The sequence below is a fragment of the Cupressus sempervirens genome, chromosome 6 (genome assembly GCF_028749045.1).
Source record: "Cupressus sempervirens isolate cs-2001-9-10 chromosome 6, ASM2874904v1, whole genome shotgun sequence".
Classification (NCBI taxonomy): Eukaryota; Viridiplantae; Streptophyta; class Pinopsida; order Cupressales; family Cupressaceae; genus Cupressus; species Cupressus sempervirens.
The window spans coordinates 96,228,418-96,253,155 of NC_143123.1; the positions used below are offsets into that span (position 1 = coordinate 96,228,418).

At 36.9% G+C, this 24,738-nt stretch overlaps 2 protein-coding genes across 5 annotated transcripts in view; both read left to right on the forward strand.

The window, feature by feature from the left end:
• RSY3 (Adenine nucleotide alpha hydrolases-like superfamily protein) overlaps window positions 1-24,738 on the forward strand; it is a 246,350-nt gene that overhangs the window by 17,828 nt on the left and 203,784 nt on the right. For all 4 annotated transcript variants that reach the window (XM_089786909.1, XM_089786908.1, XM_089786910.1 and 1 more), the window contains one exon: window positions 11,504-11,588. In XM_089786909.1, coding sequence (XP_089643035.1) covers window positions 11,504-11,588 — 85 coding nt within the window. The remainder of the gene's footprint in view (window positions 1-11,503; window positions 11,589-24,738) is intronic.
• LOC149551398 (uncharacterized) lies at window positions 18,561-20,641 on the forward strand. Its single transcript, XM_089786907.1, has 5 exons — window positions 18,561-18,682; window positions 18,825-19,222; window positions 19,320-19,543; window positions 19,654-19,841; window positions 19,938-20,641. Exons 2-5 carry the CDS (start codon window positions 18,995-18,997, stop codon window positions 20,150-20,152), a joined length of 855 nt encoding a protein of 284 aa, XP_089643033.1. The 5' UTR covers window positions 18,561-18,682; window positions 18,825-18,994; the 3' UTR covers window positions 20,153-20,641.

Sequence of the window (24,738 nt, forward strand, 5' to 3'; positions counted from 1 at the left end):
AGTAGCTAAATTAGGGTTCAGAGGCTCCACACATGTTAGAGAAGTTCTGAAGCTGTTCTAGTGTTGCAACATCAATCATTGTTTTTGGTATTTAAGAAATAAGCACCAACATTCATTTGAAAGGCATTACTATGACTGATTAATTTGAAAAGTTACTACTATTGTTCACCAGTAAATAAAATACAGTAAACTTCTATGAATTTGTATTGAATGTCATATCTATTTTGTGAAAATATATTTACATGACACTTCCCTTGATTCTTGAACTAAATTACTTAGTAAACACCAACATCATTGCTCTCTCTTACTTCAGCTTACGAAATCAGATTGTAACTAAGTTTCCAGATTGCTCACAAATTGTTTGACAAAATTTAGAACTGCTGAAAGATAAACTTTTTAAGAGCAATAAAGGGGGGCAGGTCATTACAGTGGTATTAGATCTCTGTTTTCTGTCTGCCTGTGTGGTTATCGGTAATTGTTTATTAGAAATTCTAATCAGAGATTTCATCTGAAACATTTTACAAAAGGTTTAATTTGAATGTTATAAATTTTCAGATAAATGTTTTGAAAATTGTATTCTACTGGAGGTTTGGAAGAGTATTTCTATGTGAGGAATAAAGTGATGCTATTGCCAGAGCTATAAGTCTTGCTATCCTATAGAGTAGGAAAGATATCTTATTTTCAGTTTTGTTGTTGCATTTGAAGTGACTAGCACTCTAGCTTTTTTTCTATATATTCTAATTGGAGATTTCATCTGAAACATTTTACAAAAGGTTTAATCTGAATGGTTTAAATTTTCAGATAAATGTTTTGAAAATTGTATTCTACTAGAGGTTTGGAAGAGTATTTCTATGTGAGGAATAAAGTGATGCTATTGCCAGAGCTATAAGTCTTGCTATCCTGTGGAGTAGTAAAGATATCTTATTTTCAGTTTTGTTGTTGCATTTGGAGTGACCAGCACTCTAGCTTTTTTTCTCTATGGATAGACATAGGAAGACTGGTAGTTCTAGAAGCCGGTGGATTAATGAGGAATTTAGCACGAAAATGAATGCTTTGCAAGAGAATATGGAAAAACTTAAGCTTTATCAACAGAGGTTGGCAGAGTGCTTGTTGGATCCAGAAATAGTTGAGAGGGTAGCGAGGTTTATGGTTTTTGCCTTTAGAAGGCCGACATCAAGGTTGCAGGGAAGGAAGCTTGAGTTTCCCTTGAGAAGTGCCCATGATGCAGATGTACCTGTATTTAGTATGACACCTGCTAGTCCTATTGATGATGAACCCATTTCATAGAGATCAGTAGATGTGTGAGTACCCTTGGTAGATAGCGACACTAAGCCTCAACACGTTGAGGCCCCCAGAGTTGTTGCAGTTAGTGCAGAGACAGTTGATGTAGTTGCTACTATTGATACTTCAGGTTCTCTTAAGGTGGGAATTATTTTTGGAGGATTGTATGAGTGGTCATAGTGTTGCTCCAGTGTAGGAGGCAGTTGCTTCTTCGGGTGGGACCGATGCATGTATGGAGTCACTCAGTTGTGATGCCGGTGATTTAGGTGTTACAGTGGAGTCAGTAGATGTGGGTTCATGCTCTAGCGTTATTGATTCACAGCCTGGCATAAAGTAATGTGCACAGAGTCAGATGACGATAGTTGAGGCTCTATTAAGTGATGGGGATGCAGATAGTATGGACATGTCTGATGATTTGTTGGATGAGGCTATGAGTTGCACTAGGTATGATACCCCTTGTCAGATGTTGGGTGATGACTTTGAGGAGGATTTGGATGAGTCCCATGATCGATGTTTACAGGATCTTACTATTGAGGTGGAAGTTGAGACATGTGGGGCGATTGATATTGTGAGGGCTTCTATTTCTTCGAAGGAGTTGTTTGAGGTACATAGTAGTTGTATCTCGGAGGCAGAGTTGTGCAAGGATGATAACACATGTATGAGTGATCTTGTGGTGAACAGTTCTGATTTAGTTTCCTATCACAGTGCAGTTAGTGAGACACAGAGCTTGCATAGGAGTCAGGGGTTACAAAGGGATCATGCGACTTATTAGTTGAAGGTGAGTTATAGTGACATTGCTTCATCTCTTGATCATTATGATGCCATTCGTCATATGCTAGCTACATTTGGTTGGGGTGCTCCTGTGTTAAATGAGCACAGTGATAGTAGTCTTTCCCTAGCAGAGGTTCATGCACTTCGAGAGGCTGTTAGAATCTTGAAGCATAGTTATTCTCAATTAGTTGATGATAGAGATTACTTTCTGGAGTGGGGTAGCACCTGCTATGAGACATTGTTAGGGAAAGAGGAGAAGGTGGTTGAGCTCACCTAGGAGCTTGAGGTGACGGTGGACTCTCTTTAGTATACTCAGTTGGCTCTTTAGGAGCCATAGTCATAGTTGGATGAGGTTACCGCAGAGTTAGAACGGGTATAGTCAACACCAACCCCAGACCTTGTTCAGTTACATATTGTGGTTAGTGGTGAGTTTACTTCTATGGTTGAGGATGAGGGACGTGATGATGTGGCGAACGCATTCGTCCAGTATATGAGTGTAGTATGTACAAAGGAGGTAAGAGCATTAATGGAGACATGATCTCATTGTGATTTGCTTCCTTCTGCTGGAAGTGAATCTATTTCTTCTTTTCATATAGCTAGTAGCATTGGATAGTTGGCATTGTCACATTTTTAGAGAGATTAGCTATGGATTACAGGGGAGCAGATTGATGCTTCCACATATAATTTCTACTGTACTGAGTCATTCATGGAGTATTTGCTTGAGAGCTCAGATTTACGGGAGGTTTCATATAGTATATCTGAGGGTGCTCTCATTCGGGGCTTTGGTGCTATTCAATGATTGGTGAGGAAGATTGTAGAGACCTTGGCTACAATGCTTCGCAATAGGGATTTTGTGGTTGGGCTTTCTGAGAGGGTTGCCCATGATCCTGTGCTACCAATAGTTCAGAGTCAGAGATTGGAGCCATCTTTTGATTTCCAGTTTGATAATGAGCCTTTGACAAAGATTGGGAGTTCTTATTGGCATTACATTGTGAGAAGTGCTCATCACTTTTCTTTTGACCCATAGGTAGAGGACTTGGTTTTGAGTGTTATGGATGTGACAGAAGGTTTGGTATTCATTACACCCGCAGAGGGCATACTTCTCCGCTAATGGAGAGAGATTCTGAGATACAGGTATTGTGAAACAGTTGGATGTGCTAGTGAATGAGATGAATCAAAATCACAAACGACTGACCCAACTGATTTCAAAGATGAGATTTGAGTAGAGAATGATATCACTTTTTCTAAGAGCAAAATGTGATGATACAGTTGTGGCTTCAAATTTGCATGACATTTCTTATGAGACACTGCATGGGTTGGACACAAATGAGGTGGAATGTGATTAAGATTTATGTTAGGTTAAGTCAGATGATGTAGTTGTGGGCATTAGTTCCCCGGATCATGTATTTGATGGTGATGTAGTGATAGTGGGAGTAGGGGCATGCAGGAATACTGTCATATCAGCAGCCACTTCTTTGTCGTTTGAGCCTTCCAATGAGGAGTTTAATAGTGTGCAAGTAGTTGTATATGTGTGCTCTGATGATATTACACTTGTTAATGTTGATGAGGTGAGCGATGTAGTGATAGAGTCATGTTATACTATTGATCAACAAAGTGTTGATGTTCACTTCATTGATAGTCCTAGGTTTGACATGGATGCAACATTGTCTTATGACAATCCGTTGTTTGAGGTTGATGTTGATCACTCACCTAAGTGGAGTTGAGCTCAGTTTTCACCATCTGTAAAGATTCAGTTTTGTGTTGCGGCAGTTGGTAATGTTCCTATGTCCACAAATTTTGATATGGCTACACCTATGGTTGATACAGTTTGGCATGAATGCATATGGTTCTCTTGTAGCTACATCTCTTCAAGGGATTGTTGATCAAGATTCCATTCTAGTTTATATTATATGGGTGGGGACCAGGATAAAGGTATTTCTTGTGGGGAATTCTTCTGGTGATATTCTAACTCCTATATCATTAGCACAAGTTTTGAGTGCTATACTGCAGGTTATGTTGTTGGTCCTGATAATCTTAATGGTATGCAGTTGGTTCAATGTTAATAGGGGTGTCACATACTACTTCATTTGGGATCTAGGTGGAGGTTGGAGTTCACTGTGATTGCTGGATTGCTCGAGGGCAAGCAATCTCGGGAAGGGAGGACTATAATGTCCCCATTTGTTGCCAGCATTAGAATTTTAGGGATTAGCCCAATATTGGATCCTCGTAGGCTAATGAGGATGGTTAGAGGGTCTTCTGAGGATTGATTCATCTCCAACATTTAGGGATTTATGGATTTGGCCTTTGTTTGATATCATTTGGACTCCATTTGCCATACTTACTATGTATAGTTAGTCAGGAGTAATAGAGATGGACCCTTTCTATTTTTAGAAAGTGTATTTGGTCACATGGGGAATTATGAGGAGAGATTCCTATTTTAGACAGCATTGCAATTAGACAAGTATTTCAAGAGTGTTACATCCCAATTTTTGACCTAATTTAAAATGTTCATATAGCCGTTGAGATTCACATGAAGTTAGTTGACAGTTAAATCTGTTATAATCTTGCGAAATGGTAAGATGGTTAGTCGTTGTAATTTGATGTGAAGATAACGTGCTAGTTGATTATTTATCATGAATTTGTCGAATTGAAAAGGCAGTTAGCCCTTATGATTATTTATGATTAAATAACTTGTTATGGTAATATGATTTAACTGCGGAGAATTTTCTTGTAAGAAGCACGTCGAAGGGGTGGAAGCATTGTTAGAAAAGAATTGGGCACAGGAGCATCACCATCACTGGGCAAATGGGTATGAATCGTGAATCATCATAGTTGAGGACCTAGCGACTTGAACATTAGGTTACAATTGATGGAATTGCATAAGCTATTAAATAAACAATTTAAAACATAAATTAACTTAATTAATATAATGCATACCTCAAAGGTTTTTGTTGATCTTTCACTATATTATTATAATATATACCTATGTATGTACACATAGATATAAAATAAAGTGACACCATAATATTATTTTCTTATAATAAAATGATGCCACCTCACCAATATATCTACATGTACGTAGATAGATATAAACCATAATATTTTTCAAATTTAACCTTAAAATCTTTTTCCATCCTTATATTCTTTTCTTGCTTATAACTGATTGAACACTTGACACATTTATTTGGTGTCCAAAAGCCAAGACATTCTTTTATGTTACGGCTTCTTGGAAGCCAAAGAGTCCTTTTAATCCTTTTTATATCATGAGGTCGGGAGAGAGGGGATATACAAGAAATCACATTCTTGACTTCTTTTGTTTTTTGGCATTTTCCTTGCTCATTTCGACTTCATTCCACAACTGATACTTTGCAAAAACCAATTGAATTTTTGCAAATTCCATTCGGAAACCTTTGTATTCATAGCAGTGTCATTCTTAATACAGTTTGCTGTATGTCGTTCCTTCTATGCTAAAGATTGAAGTTGTATTTACACACTGTGGTTACGCTTGGAAGCAAACCAAAGAAGAGTTGATACATTATTGTTTAGGAAGACTCCAAACATTTCCGGATTTATACCAGGTCATGTGGTTAATCATTTCCAATTATTGCTATATTCCATTAACAATTGTTATTACAATTTGATTTCCAAAGCAGTAAGCTGCAAATTTATTCTTATTCACACTTGAATAACTTTAGGGAGTTGCTTACCAATAAGCATAGTAAAGTATCCATGACATGGAATTATGAACTATTTTTGCCACTGGAAATCAGAATCGAATGATATTTATTTCTGCAATCTGATTTTTATAGCAGTTAGATAGAAATCCAGATTATGAAGCAAATCATCCTTATTTATAACATCATCGATTAAGATGAATAAAAGCTAAGTATTCATGACATGATTTCATATTTATTTATGCCGTTGGAAGTCAGAATTAAATGATATTATTCTGCAATGCTTATAGCTAATTTTCTTAGATCACAGAAATTTGATAAGCTGAAAACATATAATATTCTTTTATCAGTTGAGGATGAACAGAAAGAGCGGGTTGCTCTAAGATTCAAACACCTGGGACTCACCCGGCTGTATAGCCAAGGAAAAGGGTGAAGAGGTGAGAAAATAATTTGCAATAACATGAAACAAAATTAGATGTGACATAAGAATGTATTTTTTTAATTTTTAAAAGGAATTATTTAATAGCTTATGCATGATCATGTTTATTGTTTACTCCTGATGTCAAGTCGAGTGGTGTGATTAGAGATTAGGATGCTCAGTGGCTGACAAGGTGTTCCATGTCTATTTTGGGTAGGGAGGGCCTTTCTCGTGTGAGATTGTGTGGGGATAAGTTATGGTCTGAGGTTGGGTGGTTAAGCCCCTGACAATGTTTCCCCTCTCCACAAGATGATGGACATGCATCAGATAAAGATAAGCTATGCATTCAAACGTTTGTCGAAAAATAGGTATTTTTACTTTTAAGATGTATATTTAAGTAGAAGGTAAGATTAATTGAGTTGTATCATCGTTACAGTCATTTCTTTAAATGAAAGCAACCCTTATCGTCAATATAATTGGCAACCAGTTAGATCGGTTGATCTTCTAACTGAACGTGGAATACATTTATTTGCAAGAGATAGATTTATCTGATGGATTGTTATTTCAGTCTTTCATTTATAAGAATAATGATTATGAGCATATCTTCTAATCTTATGTTTTTGCCACAGTTAGGCAATCAGAAGGAAAAGAATGATACAGTGGTATTGACGCTCTAAATGATACAGTAGTATTTGATACCCTAAAAGATTCAATGATAATTGATGCCCTAAATGATACAGTGGTATCTGATGCCCTAAATGATCCAATGGTAATTGATGCCCTAATTGATACAGTGGTATCAGATGCCCTAAATGATCCAATGATAATTGATGCCCTAATTGATACTGTGGTATGTGATGCCCTAAATGATATAGTGGTATTTGATGGTAATCGTCAATTGATTCTAAGTGATATTTGTGGACTAATCTGGGTGATTATAGAAGCATCCCTACATTGATTTTCGGATCGAATTCCATAGTATGTAGATTTTAATTTCCATAGTAAATTCATTGATGGTATTTTTAGGTGTTAATTATGAATTTTATGTTTAAGTAATTGTAACCTTTAATCTCATTCACATGAACATAATTGATATAATTGTCTTCTTATGACAATGAAGTAATAACTGTATTTCTTTTATATGAAAGTTGTTAATTAAGATCTGGGAAAACTGGTTGATACAAAGAGATATTAAAGTTTAAGTGACTTAAGTGATTAATTTAAATACTTTGATGTTATTATAAAGTTCACTCCCCTCCCAAACTTTGAAGTACCCATCCCCGAGACGTCCCTGCATTGGGTACTTGAGTACCCAAGCACCCCCACCTCCGCCATTCTGCAACCATGTTGCCGCTGGGATGTGTACTTGAATTTCTACTTGAATTTTGATTTTTGAATGTTACTATTGGGTATGTCATAGGTTACTATGTTGAATGTCAATGGTTCTAATTCATGTTGCAATTTTGCTATGTTCAAATATTTTAATTTGGTATGTGTGAACTATTGAAACATCATTTCATAATTAGCATTTCAAGTTATATATGTATGCTATACAACACCCCTCTCTGGTCCGTCTTCCCCTTGCCGCCATCCCCCCATTGTCCCAAAAATAAGGCCCATTTTCCCCGTGTCTCGGAAACTCGCCTTAGTGTCGTGTCGTCCTGAAGTACCCTATACTAGCGTAAAACTACTATAAAGTAACTAATAATAATAAAGTCACTTTAATATTATAAAATGCAAATATAAAGTTACTTTATGATTTAAAGTCACTTTATGACAAAAATAACTTAAGTGACTAAAAGACGAAATTGGCTTTTTATCCCACATTGCCTAGTTGTTTGTGTCTTCCTTGGTATTGAGGTTATAAAAGCGTGGAGCTACATTGGATTGACACCATGGAATATATTATTATGCAAACAAAAAGGTTGCTTAAATGCTATTTTACCTGGGGATGTGTTTCCGGCAAAAATTGACCCTGTCCCCACGTCCCCTCATCTCGGAAACTCGGAAACTTCCGGAAACCTTTCCCTTGGCTGTCCCATAAAATTAATGTTTTAGTTTTGATAATTTGTTTGATTTCCACTCTCATGTGAACTCTAAAGTTAAATTATTTAACACAAACATTATATGTTCAGGTTCTATAATTTATATATGCATGCGTTATCCATGTTTTTATATGAATATTTAAAATTTCCATATATATTATAAACTTTTCCTACTTTTTATATAGCTGTTCCCACTACCGTCCCTTGCCGTCCCCTGCTCCGAGAAAAAAAAAATCCGTCTCGGAAACCCGTTTCCCTGTCCCCACGTCCCCTCATCCCGGAAACTTAGGGTAACATAGCTTAAATGTGACTGGTTACTCATGAGGACAAAACCCCTCAAGACGTTTGAGAAATTGGATGTAGCCCCAACATTTCATTGAAAGTTGTGCTCAGAATTAGGCAAGAGAAATCAGGCTTCAATCGGCCCCATTTTCGAAGTAAGTCTGCTAACATTTCTAGCATTTGGAAGTCTTCATTATGCTAGAAGGTAATCATGCTATTTGTTCCACACAATACGTTTAGACACCAAGGATCAGTTGTTTTTCAGTCTGAATCCACTAAGACGTCAAGGGAGACCATAATAACTACTGTATCAGTACAGAATTGATAGCAGAAATCTGAAGATTGGTGTTAGGATTGGAAAGGCAATGGCTGTGATAGTATTTTAACGAGTTGACCAACTTTTGGAAGTGTATGCCTGCATATTAGCTATGATGCATGATACTATGAATGTTGTACAAGCTGGAGTTGTCACCTAGATGACGTACAGGTTTCAGAAGTGTTACAGAAGTACCATTCTAGCCATAAATCGGACATAAGGAAGTTGTTGTAGGGCAACCATCAACAATAGTGGCAATGTTGGACCTGCAGTCTGTTTGAGAGTCATTTACAGCCATCATATTGCTGCCATTACGCTGTACTAGAGCCATGATGTGTAGTGCAAGTTCCAATCACTCCTTGAAGTAGCTAAATTAGGGTTCAGAGTGATGAAGGTACGCTCTGATACCACTTGATGGAGGTACATTCTGATACCGCTTGATGTAGGAGGCCACACCACCCTTACCAACTCATAACCAAGAATGCAACAGTATGAAGACAAGAGATGACAAAATGCTTCAAACAATTTTATTATACTTGAAAATCCAATATTAATTACAATAACATTTCTACAAGATCCCTCAAGATCCAATCCAAGCCCAAGTAAGTCCAGATCCACACTCTAGTAGAAACCTCCGAGATCTCAACTTGTGCTTGCAAGCCACCAAGCAACCTCCTTGTTTCTAAACTGCAGTCACTAGCTCTTTCCAACTTTATCCAAGCTCCAAGTGTAAACTGCCTCACATTCGACGCTCTGCCCACACTCTCACAACTCCATCACAATCCTGCTGTAAACTGCCTCACATTCGGCGCTCTGTCCACAGACTCAGGAAAACTCACCCTTTAGCTTCCTCCTTCTCTCCAAGCTTCTACTAAGAAGACATCACACCTTCAAGCTTCACACCTTCCAGCTTTCACCTTGAAGCTTGACCTTCCAAAGCTTTACCTTCCCAAGCTTCTACTTCTCGAGCTTTCACACCTTGAAGCTTTTCTTTCCAAAGCTTGATTAGAAATGCTCATATGCCTTGCTTAAATAGGCACTTACCACCCAATGCATGATTTATCCACAACCTTCTAGAATTCCACAATATCCACAACCTTCCACAATATCCACAACCTTCTAGAATTTCCACCTACACACCTCGATAAATGGAATGACAACCATTTTTATTTTATTTTTCTATTACACCACCTATGCACTTCGAAAATAGAAATACCCTTTTTTTCCCCTTCTTTTCTCCAATTTCCTTTTTTTTTAATATATTTTAATTATTTCTCCTTTAATTTCGTCACTTTTTCTCTCCTCCACATTTTAAAATTTTTTTTTAAATTTTTAAATTTTACTTTCAACATGCCCCCCCTTTATTTTGGATGCAAGATGCTCTTGCATCACAGAGGCTCCATACTTGTTGAAGAAGTTCTGAAGCTCTTCTAGTGTTACAACATCAATCATTGTTTTTATTATGTAAGAAATTAGCACCAACATTCATTTGAGAGGCATTACTATGACTGATTAATGTGAAAAGTTACTACTGTTGTTTACCAGTAAATACAATACAGTAAACTTCTATGAATTTGTATTGAATGTCATATCTATTTTGTCAAAATATTGTTACATGACACTTCCCTTGATCCTTGAACTAAACTACTTAGCAAACACCAACATCATACTCTCTCCTACTTCAGCTTACAAAATCAGTTTGTAACTAAGTTTCCAGATTGCTCCCAAACTGTTTGACAAAATTCAGAACTGCTGAAAGATAAACTTTTTAAGAGCAATAAAGGGGGCAGGTCATCACATAAACATGCCTTAGGGATGATATATGCTGTGGAAGGAAGAGCTTATGCGCTCTCAAATGACCAAAAGTATCTTTAGGTCTAGGTATGTATTTAACAGGAAATTCTTTGAATTCAAAAAGTGAGAAGTTACCAAAAATGGGTGTCCTTTTTCAGGAAGCTGCATGATCTTTATCATGTTTCTTTGTTAACTAATAATTATGAGTTTTCTTGAGTGTGGCATTTATCCATGAAAAGGGAATTTAAATAAAAAATCAATTTTGTTCACTTTTTTCATTGGAATTTCTGGCTAACTATTGAGTTGATCATCTGAGTTAATAGTGGGAACTTGGAAGTGACACATTGATATTGTTTTGCTGCCTCTCTCCAGGTGCATATAGACAATTTATATGCGGGGCACCTACCTTTGTAGTCCTATTCTCCTTGACCTAACCTCAGCTCCATTGCTAACCCATCCCATAAGCGTGATGGTTGTCTCTGTTGTGGTCTTGAAGTAAGGGGAATCCTTAGTGTTGAAGTATCCTTGGGTTTAAAGGGGCTTGTTTGTGCTTGGGGTGCTCAGAGTTGGGATTTAAACATATTGTTGCTAAATTTTCTGAAGAAATGATCGTCATAAATCTTTTAATGTATTTTTGTGATGTGTACAGCATATTAGAAGCTTGATTTGCAAATTTTATGCATGTTTGGAGAGACTTTTTATGATAGTATCCTAGCCCTTTTTCAGAATTTGGTGAGCTTTTACAGCTTATATGTATACAAGAAAATTATGACAGGTCTATGTCTCAAAATTTTGCCTCTCTCTCTCTCTCTCTCTCTCTCTCTCCTGTTTTGTCTGCATTTTATAAGTGTTGGATAAGGGAACCTGGGGCAATTGTTATATTCTACGACTACCAGTTGATGTTGGTTTTTGTTATTTGTAGGCATTCATTGTGAAATTTCAAAATGCGAATGGCCCAATGGTCCTCCAAAGCAAGGACATTTGGAGGAAGCTGCTCGCAATGCTAGGTAAAGCTTACTATTTCTTAGAGAGAACAGTTTTTAAAGTTCTAGAAATCAATTATCGCAAATTGGAAAGATCTTGAGTATGCTACAAGAAGAGTTGAAATAGAATGCTAAATAACAACTCATCGACTCAGTCTTTTCATGGATTTTCATTGCCATCATAAGAATTATAGCTGAAACATACTACTTTACTCTACTAATGCCAACCTTTATCTTTTCCTTGATCATAATTTCATCATGACAACATCAAAAACTTAATCCTACATCAAGAAGTGATTATATACTGCTAGGATTATGTAGTTCACCAATTAACACTAAAGTGTATCAATATAAATCTTAGGTACATTGAAACCCAAAGACTTTCTACGGCTTAAAGGCAGAGCAATATCTTAATGTCTTGGATACTTAACTTTATAATCATCTGATTTTTCTTCTAGCTCAAGTATTTTGTGCAATCAATAAATGCAACTCTATCTGAGAACAGAGTCTTATATGTCTGAATGAACACTAAAGTGTATCAATATAAATCTTAGGTACATTGAAACCCCAAGACTTTCTACAACTTAATGGCAGAGCAGTATCTTAATGTCTTGGATACTTAACTTTATAATCGTCTGATTTTTCTTCTAGCTCAAGTATTTTGTGCAATCAATAAATGTAACTCTATCTGAGAACAGAGTCTTATATGTCTGAATGAACTGTGAATGGTGGGCCTGAATTTATACTAATATGTATTTATTAACCAGAAACTTGAAAGAAAAATCGCAGAGTTCCCAGACTCGGACTTGGCTTGAACTTGGCAAGGCCGACTTGACTCGTGACTCGGCTGACGGCTACAACTCGTTAACAACTCAGCGATGACTTGGCAAAATAAAACAACCCTTCATATTATATATATATATTTAATTTCATGACCCAAGCCAAGTCATAAAAACTCGGCAAGGTCTGCTCGGCTCAGCAACCCAGACTACCTGCACAACTTGTGGAGAATCATGGAACTCTGAAAAAATGGTTAGGACTGTTTCTTTGTGTATGGAAGAGTTAACGGCACAGTCTGATACTTATGTTTAAATATTTGGAGTAGGTATTCAAATGGAGATATTTAATTGGGAATGATTTGTCCAACATAAACTTTCCAATACGGATACCTATAGTGAATCCTGGCATGGATCATCCTTAATCTTGGCAAGAAGTAAAAAATTCTGAGAGCTTGTCAAAATGCTTGCATAATTGAGACAACTGGTGAGGTAAAATGTAGCACAGCACGGTCACTGATGATTCATTATAAATATTGAAAAAAATGGTAAATAAAGCAGCAGCATGTGCTCTTTTCTGTTTTCACTTTACGTTATTGTGTCAGAGCACAATAAATGTAGTGACAAGTTCATTCTCTGTTCTGTTTGCTTTAAAGGTGTTCCATGGTTGTAAGCAGTATTGACAGGCACTGCATTCTTAATTAAAGGCTCACTTTTACTGCGTCTCTTCAAGAGTCGATCTTTGAAAGTCCAATTCACTTAAGATGGAGGCTGAAATATCCCTTTCCAAGATTTCCTAGAAATTAGCAATAGTAATTCTATTGTGCACTTGTGATTCTTTGATTTCTTTTGCATTTTTCAAAAAATATTATATAAATAATTTCTAAAGGATATACGTTTTTCCATTATAAAGTATTCATACAAGATTGCATGGAAAATAAATAATATTCAAGTAACTCTTGATCAATTTTCATAACATTGAAAAACAATGACCTAAATAGTCGGGCCGAGAGCTCAAGTAGTGGAGGAACACAGAAAAGAACACAACAAAAAATCTTCTTTTGAACTGCCAAGTAGGGCCTTAAATGTGAAACAATTTGCACAATGATAATTGCTTGTTTATCAAAGAGAGATGAAAAAAGAAACCGAGGAGGATCAAAGACAAAATAGAAAGATTCTAAGTAAATAGAACTATGAGAATCTAAACTAATCATTTAAATTATTAACCATTAATTGTATATAAATAATATCTGCAGTCTGATCTTTTGTCAGAACATACTACAGCTGAACTGATCTATCTTCTACCAGCTTTTGGATATAATGATGATGAAGCTCAGCATGCTTGGTAAGTTCATGGAAGACTAGGGTTTTGCTAGTTTGCGTACAAGGGAGAAGGTCCCACTTGTGACATCTGCATGTCAAAAAGCATCGTTTGGAGCCAAACTGCCTCACATGCTGCCTTAACTGTTATTTATATTCTGCTTCAATCGAGGAAAGAGCCACTGCCTGCTGCTTCTTGCTGGTCATTGTTACAACACCTGTACCAGAAGTGGATTTTTTGTATCTAGTGAAGGTGTCCAATTTGTGTCTGTATAACCTACTATACAAAATGCTAAAATCTGAAGTACCTTTTACATATATCAACACTTGCTTTGCTGCAGCCCAATGACCAGCTTTTGGTGCTTTCATAAAGCAGGAGATATAGCTCACGACTAATCTGAGATCAGATTTAACTGCAGTGATGTAGGTGAGACTGCCCACTAGTTGCCTATATGTTTGTTTAATTTATTGCAGGCTAATCAGATTTGGCTGATAACTTCAGTGGCAATCCCTTCTCCATAGTTGTTGAGGCAGGTTTACAGTCTTGCATCTGAAACTTGTCAAGTAGACTTCTAGTGTGCTTAGACTAAGAGAGAAATATTATTAGTTGTCTACCGAATCTCAATACCTAAGCAATCATAGAGAAGCCTCAAATCTATCATGTCAAAAGCCTGACACAAATTATGTTTGATTGTTGCAATTAAATTTGCTGAACTTCCAACACAGACAACAAGAAAAATAATATCATCACTAGATTGTTTGATATATATATTAGTGTTAGAAGGAACTTGCTGAAAACCATGATTAACCAATTGCTGACCAATCATGACATACCATGCCCGATCCATAGAGTGCTGTCATGAGCCTACATACTTGATGTTCTTCGTTGACAGCCTTGAAAGCAAGAGGTTGCATCATGTAGACTTCTTCCTACTACTGACCGTGGAGAAAGGCACTCTTGGTATCCATCTAATAGAGTTCCCATCCAAATTGAGCGGCAATGGCAGCAACAAGATGGATTTTGCTCATCTCGGCAATAGAAGTGAAATTCTCCTCATAGAGAATATCCTTCCACTATGTGAATCCGTGAGCTACCAATCTGGCCTTGTATTTATCCATACTTCCACCTGCATGACACTTGACCTTATAAATCCATTTGTGGCTAATAGATTTCTTCCCAGGAGGAAGATGAGAAAGAACCCAAGTGCAATTCTTTAGAAGACTATGGTATTTTGCCTCCATACCCTTTTCCCACTTTGGAATGCCTTAGGGCTCATAAATGCTGTTTATGTAGGCCATAAGAGAAAAATTGACTGTGTTTTGTTGCTTGCTCTTTTTGTGAGCTGATTTGCCCTCGATGAGCTCATGGTCATGAAGATCTTCTATAGTCTTGGCTCACTACTTAGGTTGGGAGGTGGAAGTACCAACATATGGCATAGGAGGAATACCATCTCGTTGGGAAGTTGGAATAAAATCATATGTATGTAGATCTTGAAGAAAATCAGGTGTTGCTATATCATAACTAGTAATCTCTACATCTTTAGAGTTAGAATGATCTTAAGCCCTCCCATCAAGGGAACCAACAGGAAGACAATCACCCACATTTGAAGCCTTCACAGGTTCATCCTCAAGATTGGTAGTAGAAAGAAATGGACCATTAGTCTCATCAACCACAACATCATGACTGAATATGAGATGATTTATTTGTACGTCAATCAATCTATTTGCCTTGTGATTGTTGTTTTGACTTGTAAACATAAGTTTCTAGCTTTTCAAATCTAACTTGGCACACTTGGCTTTTGAAACCTACACATGAGGTGTAGAACCAAAGACTTTTAGATTGCCCACCTTAGGCTTATGTCTTGACCAGGCTTCTTTGGGAACCATCTTCTTAATGATTTGTGTAGGTGATTGATTCAAAAGGTATACTGTAGGGTAAAGTGCTTGAGACCAATATTGATCTGGAATATTTCCATGTTCCATCATAGAATGAGCCATTTCAATAATGTTGTGATTTCTATGTACAGCGACACCTTTCTGCTGAGGGGCTTATGATGTGGTGAATTGCTGTTTAATGCCATGTGTAGCACAAAACTCTACCCCATTATTTGAACTTAGAGTGGCAATTTGAGAGCATGACTCATTCTCAACTAAGGCCTTATACTACTGAAATGTACTAAATACATCTAATTTCTTCTCAAGAAAACATGCTCACATTTTTCTATTTGAAATCATCAAAAAATAATAAAATGTACTTGGACCTACTAACATTAGTGTTTATTGGCCCACATACATCAACATGAACCAATTACGGTACCTTGGAGGCTTGCCAAGAATCGCCATATGAGAATGGTGTCCGATGTTGCTTCCTAGCTTGAGAGGCTCCACAAACTCCATGATTTTGAGTTTAGATCTCGGATAAACCAACAACCAAACCCTTCTAAGATAATTGAGAGAGATAGTCCACATTCAAGTGTCCATAAAGCTGATGCCAAAGTTTGCTGATGGATGTACTCTTGTTTGCCACAACGTGCTCTTGAGAACACCAAAATCAGCAAGTCTAGAAAGATCATGATCCTCAGTCCCATAGCGATTGTAGTGCGAGTCTCCCTATTAATAATGCTACAAGTTTGCAAACTACAAACAATATCTAACTACCGATAATACCTAATGATATGGCTAACTGAGAGAAGATTAAGTCCATGCTTAGAGCATAGTATATATCAAGAAATATCAATTTTTGGCTCCACTGTGAATTTGAACATATTGGCAATTGTGTCCTATACTCCTCCAAACATCATTGAATCAGAGAATGGTTCAAATTTTGTGAACCAATCCTGATGAAGAGTAAAATGTTGAGAGGCCCTTCAATCTATATACCAAGCAGAAGATATTACTGGATATGAAGTCCTTTTGGCCATAAAAGCATAAAATGCAGATTCTTCTTGATCATAGGGCTCCACAACATTTGCTTTGGGTTGAGACACTCCTTGCTTCTTTTGCTTAAAATCAAAGCTGATTGTCATGTGACCATACTTATGACAATAATTACAACATTATTTTTTGTCTTGCTGTCCTGTGAAGAATGAAAGCCTTTCAGTTGAGAAGATGGATCCTTTTTTTTTCCTTAGCAGAAGATTTTGTAGAGGATGCTTGTTTTGTGGAGGATGAATTGACATTGCTACTAAACTATTGTTTCAATCATAGATGGAAAACTCGCCGAGTTTCCTAGCTCGGCGAGTTTTTAACCAGTTAACTCGCCGATTTAAAAACTCGGCAATCTGGTAAAAACTCGCCGAGTAATCGGTGAGTACTCGGCAAAAACTCGACGAGTTTTTCCTTAAAACTCGCGATTTACTGGTGAACGCGGCCTGTGACGGATTTAAGCGGCAGTGAGTGTGTTTTTTCTCATTCTTTCTTGTATTTGCATTGTTTAGAACCTTGAGGAGTGAAGAGAAGAAGGTTTGGAGGCATTCTTGGCTGATTGCAAGTGATTCAAGGCGGATTTGAGTGGATTGTAGAGGATTCTAACCGATTTTAGAAGACAAATTTCTTTCCAGGTATGTTCATCTTATCATAGTTTGAAAACTTTTTATAGTTTTATAACAAATGTTCTTTTGTTTTTGTTGTTTTTTGTAAATGTTTTCAAATCATTTAAAATCATTTTGGATCATTTGAAACCCTAGCTTCTAAGGATATGGTTGAAGTTTGTTGTTTGCTAAGGATATGGTTCAAGTTTGAAGTTTGAATCATTTGAAACCCTAGCTTCTAAGTTCTAACTTTGTTTATTCATTTCTCTATATATTTATGTGTAGGGCAGCGGTCAACCATTAAAAAAATGACAAACCCACAAGAAGAGTGGCCACAAACACCATGCCCATCTGGATATATAGGCACTCGGCCTAAAAATGCAAGAGATAAGGCATGGCGGTATGCCTATGAAGCTCCAAATCCAAATGATATTGGGAAGGTGATATGCATTCCCTGTGAGAGAATTATTTCTGGAGGCATAAACCGCCTCAAATACCACCTTGCAGGCATAAAGAAACATGACTCAAATCCTTGTCTCAAGGTAACTGATGAAGAAAAAAGATTCATCCATGCCCTACTTGCAGCTGCTGAAGAGAAAAAATTGAATAAGGAGAGGGCAAAAATAGCTATGAGGGCAGCCATAGCTGAATCTGAAGGAGCTCCTTTTGATATGCAAGAGGAAGAAGAAGCACTTGAGAACATACCAGGATCTCTTCGTGGCCCACGGATCCGCAAACAAAATTTTTCTTTTACCAGTTCCACTTCTTCTACATCTCCTACTTCTTCATCATCACCATCCAGATCCCCATCAGGGATAGGTGGTTATTTTGTGCCCAGGAACACACCTGGAGCACAACCATCATTAGAGGGCACTGCATGGTTTAAGGAGGTGCATGAGCAAACTGATATTGCAGCAGCTGATTTTTGGTTTTTCAACAATATCTCAATGAATGCCGCTGATAGTCCCTATTGGGTCAATATGGTGAATGCAATGACAATATCAGGCAAAGGGTACAAGCCGCCTAATCGCAAGGATATGAGTGGAAGGTTAGTATTTTACTATTTAGTAATTGTAAATAATTGAGATTCACTTTAGTTCATTGTTATATTTTAAATCTTAATTGTTATAACTTATTTCCTAATTTTTTACTAACACTTACACTTTATTTAATATTACACTTAAATTTTGTAGGTTGCTTGACAAAGCGGTTGGTAGGGCAGGATTGTTGATAGAAGACCAAAAGAAAGAGTGGAAGAAGTATGGTTGCACCATTTTATCTGATGGGTGGACAGATGGAAGAAGTAGAACCATTATTAACTTCTTGATTGCTTGCAAAGGTGATGTGGTGTTTTGGAAATCTGTCGATGCCTCCAACAAAGTGAAAAATGCAGCCACATTGGCTTTAATGTTGGAGAATGTTGTCATGGAGGTGGGAATAGAGAATGTGGTGCAAATAATCACAGATAATGCAGCAGCATATGTGGCAGCAGGTAGATTTAATTTTTTATATTTGAATCAATATGAATCATGAATGTAATGCTATGGTATTATTCAATTTAGATTTGATGTAATTTGTAAATACTAAATATGGAAAGTTTGTTACTGATTATTGATTTTTTGCTAATCTTTTAGGTAGAATCCTCCAAGAGAGGCATCCCACACTTTTTTGGTCACCTTGTGCAGAACATGTCCTTGACCTTCTTTTGGAGGACATAGGAAAACTTGATTGGGTGAGTCCAGTTGTGGAAGATGCTAGGCGAGTCACGAAATATATCTATAATCACCCATAGGTTCTCAGTTTGATGAGAAAAGCCACTAAAGGCAAAGATTTGATGAGACCTGCTATGACAAGGTTTGCAACGATCTTCTTGACGTTGCAAAGTATTCTTGACCACATATTGGCTTTGAAGCAAATGTTTGTGTGTGCTGATTGGGTTGCTTCACCTTACTCAAAGAAGCCCGAAGGAGAAGCTGTGGCACGAATAGTCTTTGATGATAGCTTTTTTGCAAAGGCTAAGGAGATTGTGGAGGTAACTTCATTATATTTTTAGTGTATTTAAGTTTCATTTTCAATTCATAACTTACTATGTTATTAACTAATTTGTATTTTTCAAATTTCAAATGTAGATGTCTTTGCCCCTGGTTCTAGTCTTGCGCACATGTGATGGGCAACAATCCCCAATGGGAGGTCTTTATGAGGCCATGGATAGGGCGAAAGAGGCTGTTAGAAGTTACTATCACGGGGACAGTCTCAGATTTGACCCCATTTGGGAAATAATTGATAGGAGGTGGAACAATATGCTCCACCAACCTATTCATGCAGCAGGCTACTTCCTCAATCCCAAATTCAGGTACTATGATAATTGATTGTCCTTGAAGTTGGGATTTTAATAAGTCTTTATTTTACTTTACTTTTTAAGGTTGTGTAGTAAGACTTGATATCATTTTCTATTTGTTTTAGGGCTGATGATTCCTACTCAGATCCTAATGGAGAGGTCATGGAAGGTCTCTCTAAATGCATTGAGAGAATGATATCAAGTGAAGAGGAGAGAGACCTTATTGTGACCGAACAACAAATCTATGTGGAATCAAGGGGTCCTTTGTTCTCTTCTATGCTAGCAAAGAGAGCAAGATCTACTCAAGCACCAGGTAAAGCGTCAAACTTTAAAACTTTTGCTAATTGATAAGTTGTGCTTCTGATTTTGTTTTTTATTGCTTTATAACTTTTTAAATTTTGTTTTGCAGATGCTTGGTGGGCAAGTTGGGGTGGCAATACCCCCAATTTAAGGAAATTTGCTCTCAGAGTCCTATCCCAACCTTGTAGCTCATCCCATTGTGAGCGCAATTGGAGCTTATTTGAGTCCATCCATACAAAGAAAAGAAACAGAATGACTCAAAAACGGTTTAATGACCTTGTTTATGTGCACTATAATCTTAAGTTGCGCATAAAAAAGTCATAGCTCTTAGAACTACCTGGTCCGTTTGATCTAGATGAGATAGATCCTTATTCTAATTGGACAGCACAGGAGCCAAGTCCATTGTTTACACCAGATGAGATCGCTGATTTGGAGAGGCAGGCCATGGAGGGGGAGGTTGACACTGATTTTCAGTTCACTATGGATGACATTGAGGATGAGGACGAGGATGATGATGATTCAGGCGAGGATCAGGCATTACCATTAGGAGGAGATGCATCCTCTTCTAGGACACCGAGCCAGTCAGTAGGGATGTCGAGCGAGGGGGCACAGCCACTGAGTTCACAGTCACGCAGCTCACGCCCTATCCCAGTGCGGGGCACTTCTTCTAGGACTAGACCCCCTCGCTTTCCTGCTAGTGCAAGTGGAAAGAGGAAGATGTGATTGACATTGTATTGATGTATTTAGACTTTTAGTATTTACTTCTAGTTTGACAGATTGAAACTATTTAGTAATTTACTATTTTGCTTCCTACCATGAGCATTCTGCATGAGAATGCAATTTTGTACACATTATGCATTTATATATATCTAAACTTTGTTTCTTTCTTTTGTATTGTCTTTAATTAACTTATTAGATGCATCTTCTCATTAAATTTTGCAAAATAAATGTATTTTTAATTAAATTTCAGCGGTTTTTTAGGTTCCCGAGTTTTTTTTTTAAATCGCCGAGTTTTTCCCGATTAAACTTTTGGGGGGCTTGGCGAGTTTTTGCATTTGGCGAGTTTTCCAACTATGGTTTCAATGATCCTGCTGCAGAAGTTTGGTGCAAAGATTAGCAAATTTTAGATCAACATTAGTTGAGGTAATGTTGAGTGTCTCGATCAAGTGTTCATAAGACTTAGAGTAATGACTACCATATCTTTCTCCATTTTTCGACCAATTGCCTCCAACTGATCGCAAATGTCCATAATCTTTTTTAGAAGCTCTTGTAAGGACATCTTTTCATCCATCATGATGGAAAATAGATAGCATGTTCTTAAGAAAAAACACTACATCTGTCAGAGGTTTTATGAAGATCCACTAGATGATCCTAGGTTTCCTTAGTAGTTTTACCAGATGGTACTTGAGGGAGCTGATCATCTGTGACTGAGAGTTTGATGATCATGATAGCTTCCTGGTTGCACTCATCCCATTTGTCGTGATCTTTTGCAGTAGTGGTAGGACATCTAGTCGTGCTTAGAACAACTGCATCAAGACACCGATACTCAAAGATAGTCGGCATGCATTGCTTCCAGGTGTTATAGTATTTACTATTTTCCATAAAATTTCTACTGCTTTTGAGGATGATATTTGTTAATGATGCCATTCTGCATGCTTCCCAATGCACAAAAAAGAAGGAACTTTACTGGTTAAAATATAGTTAACAAAAGTGCAGAAATCCCAATGAAGTGAGAAGACAATCACATTGTGTCAAGACAAAAAATATGTAAGTATAGATCCCAAGACAAAGAAATCCTAGCACAGATTTCAAGGCACAAATCACAGTCTGAAAAATTGTAGAAGGAAACCCAAAAGATATTTTGAAACCCTAGCTGCTTGCAGAAGACTGGAAATAGATTCGCTGAAAAATGGTGCCCAAAAAGTCCAAGTGATTTTGACAAAATTGCAGCTTCAAAAAACACCAGGCCACAATGTCTAAACATGATTGTGTGCAAAAACATGGTAGCATCGTGAAAAGCAAATGCACCAAAAAATCCTGTCGCTAGCAATTGCAGGGCTGTTGCGGGTTTATAGAATACTCTAGTCTCTGCCAACATGAAAATAAACCTCTAATCTGTCTAGGAATAATACATACAAAAAAACCCCGTCGAATGCAGGAATGGTTGTCGCATTTGTAGAGATAAGATTGACCCCAAAAATAGATAAATGCAGATGAAATGCCTTCAACTAAAATGCAAATACAAATTTGCAGGAAATAAAATGACACAAAAAATAGACAAATATAGATGAAATGTCTACAACTAAAATGCAAATACAAATTTGCAGGAGATAAAACACGAATACAAATCATGTGAGCAAAAAATTCAGGTTGCAAAAAGCGATCATGTAGAAAGAACACATGATAAATTGTGTCTAAAAAATCCAGAATAGGTTGGTCAGGGGTTCTAAAAAATTACGAACTTCACAAATCTTGGGCTGGCATAAAGATCCCAAATTTCTCAGGAGAACAAGCAGACACAATTCAAATCAGTTGCCATGATATTTCAAACCCTAGAGATTTCAACAAATTTATAGCTATGAAATGTTTTCCCACTCTGATACCATGTGAAAGAATTTGCATAATTATTATTGCTTGTTTATTAAACAGAAATGAAGAATCATTTATAGGCAATTACATTGCAAGAGTTTCTAAAAGGAAACTGAGGAGGATCAAAGACAAAAATAGAAAGATTCTACATAAATAGAACTATGAGAATCTAAGCTAATTATATTATTGAGCATTAATTATTTATAAATATTATTATAAAAAAAACGATCTGAATAGTCTAGCAGATAGCTGAAGTAGTGGAGAATCAGAGATAAGGATACAACAAAAAATGTCCTTTTGATCTGCCAAGTGGGGCCTTTAATGTGGCTGAGTTTGCTGTGACCGAATAAACACAATCAATATATTCTTTACCCAAAAATGCTTACAGCTGATTGAGATCCTCAAATCTTATTTTTTTATTGCAGCCTCTACTTCCCACATCACACTCCAACAGCAGCTATTAAAGCTTTTTATGAATTTTTCCTTTCCAGCCTTAATATCTGCAAGAAAGAAAATGCAAACTAAGTCTTCGACCAGTGACAACTTTGAGAATGAAATTATTTCTCCTTGCCCATGTCACCTCCCAAGGAAATCAAGTTGCTGATGAAAGGTTTTGAAGTTTCCTTTTGTTGGCTGTGCCACTCATCTCAGTTTAGCACTGATAATTTGGAACCTTTTATCACATTGGCCTCAAGGCTCATTGATTTGTTTTTATTTATTATGATTTTTATGGCTCAAATGAAAGATATATTTGGCTTTCTATGCACCTCTTTCTTTAACCACCTATGATCCTTTCTAGAGATTTGTTTTACTAATTAGTAAGTGTACGACTGGTGCTCAATAAAAGAAATAATTTCCTTAAAACAATGTGGACATTGGGTACCATGCAATAGAAGAAAAATAGCTCTCTGCAAATTGAATAAAATATTTATTTGCAATTTTTTAACTTGTGTTATCTTTGACATCCGAATTTGACTCTTGAATGAGGTCAACGCATGAAACTGAAGGATTTTTCCCAAATATCTGAGAGTTTTTGTTTTCTCTTGGAGGATTCGTGGAGCTTTGGTTTTAAGATTTGAAACTTGAGCTCAGAAACCTCGAGGCATTTCTGGGTGGATTGGACGGAAACCCAATTTATCTTTGAGCTGGCTTTGCAACGAAGTTTATAGCTGGGCAAATTTGTGAAGTTTAATCTGAAGAAGACTTGCAGTGTTTAAAGTAGTTCATAAATATTTTGAAAAATAAGATTGCAGTATTTTATCTTCATATTTAATATCAAAATTCTATGATTTTCAGCATATTCTATTCGATATATACAAATCAAGTGCATGCAATTTGTTGGATTAAATTTTTGTGATACATTTTGAGAAATCTGGAGAAAATATCCTATGGGGATATGACAGTGTCCTGTAGAGCGTAGTGGGCTGCAATCTCCCATGCGCAGGTTATGTGCCTTGATAGCCACACGTCCAGCATCTGTGTAATTAGAGGGTGGTCCGTGCCCTTAGACGCGATATGCCCTGCAATGTCACCCTTAACACCCTGGATAGTCCGCCTTCACCATCAGGCCAGTTGATTGGTGGTGGTTGGCTTTAGTGGTATCAGAGCAGAAAATCCTACCAGCCTGTGAGGTTTCATATAAGTGACAAAAGTGCAGCTTGTTTAAGTTTGGAGATAAATTTGTTAAAACATGAATACTTGGTTTTAGATGATTTATCTAAAAATGAAGAGGTTGTATTCTAGAAGTTCATATTTCTGAAATACCTGGGTGATTCATTTGTGGGTTCCACTGTTTCGGGATATTATGGGCTGTTATTAGGAGACATAATTTAATACTTTGGGCTTCACTGGAATAGCTGAATGTTTGAGGTTTTTTTTCCTGTGCGTAATACTTCGTGGGGCTCCATCTTTATATAGGCTGACTATTCTGCAGTGTCTAAAAACAAATAATATACTAATGTGTTGTTCACTGAATAATTACTAATGATGGAAGGCTCAATATTTTCTGTGTGGGACCTAAGGCTTTTAAAGGCCAATTATTATTATTTCGTGAGTTTTTCTATCGGGAAGAACTTGCTGGAGATAATGTTTGTTGTTGAATTATTTATTCGTGCAGAACTTATCATATTAATATTGGTATGCCAAGTTTAATTTTTAAGGGTCATATAAATATTTGGTGATAGATTATTGTTTCCCTAAAACTGTGATGTGACAGACTGAAGGAAGTGTATGGAGAATCTTGAAGGTTATTGTCAGCTGCCAAAATTTCCCATTCGCAATAATGGGGATTATTGTGCAAATGAGCAGCCCCAAATAAGATG

What these genes read in the sequence shown, in the direction of transcription:
- LOC149551398 (XM_089786907.1), top strand. Translation starts at nt 18,995, where the DNA reads ATGAGAAAAGCCACTAAAGGCAAAGATTTGATGAGACCTGCTATGACA. An exon ending in AGGCTAAGGAGATTGTGGAG is followed by an intron (nt 19,223 to 19,319) that starts GTAACTTCATTA and finishes TTTCAAATGTAG; the next exon opens with ATGTCTTTGCCCCTGGTTCT. An exon ending in AAGATCTACTCAAGCACCAG is followed by an intron (nt 19,842 to 19,937) that starts GTAAAGCGTCAA and finishes TTTGTTTTGCAG; the next exon opens with ATGCTTGGTGGGCAAGTTGG.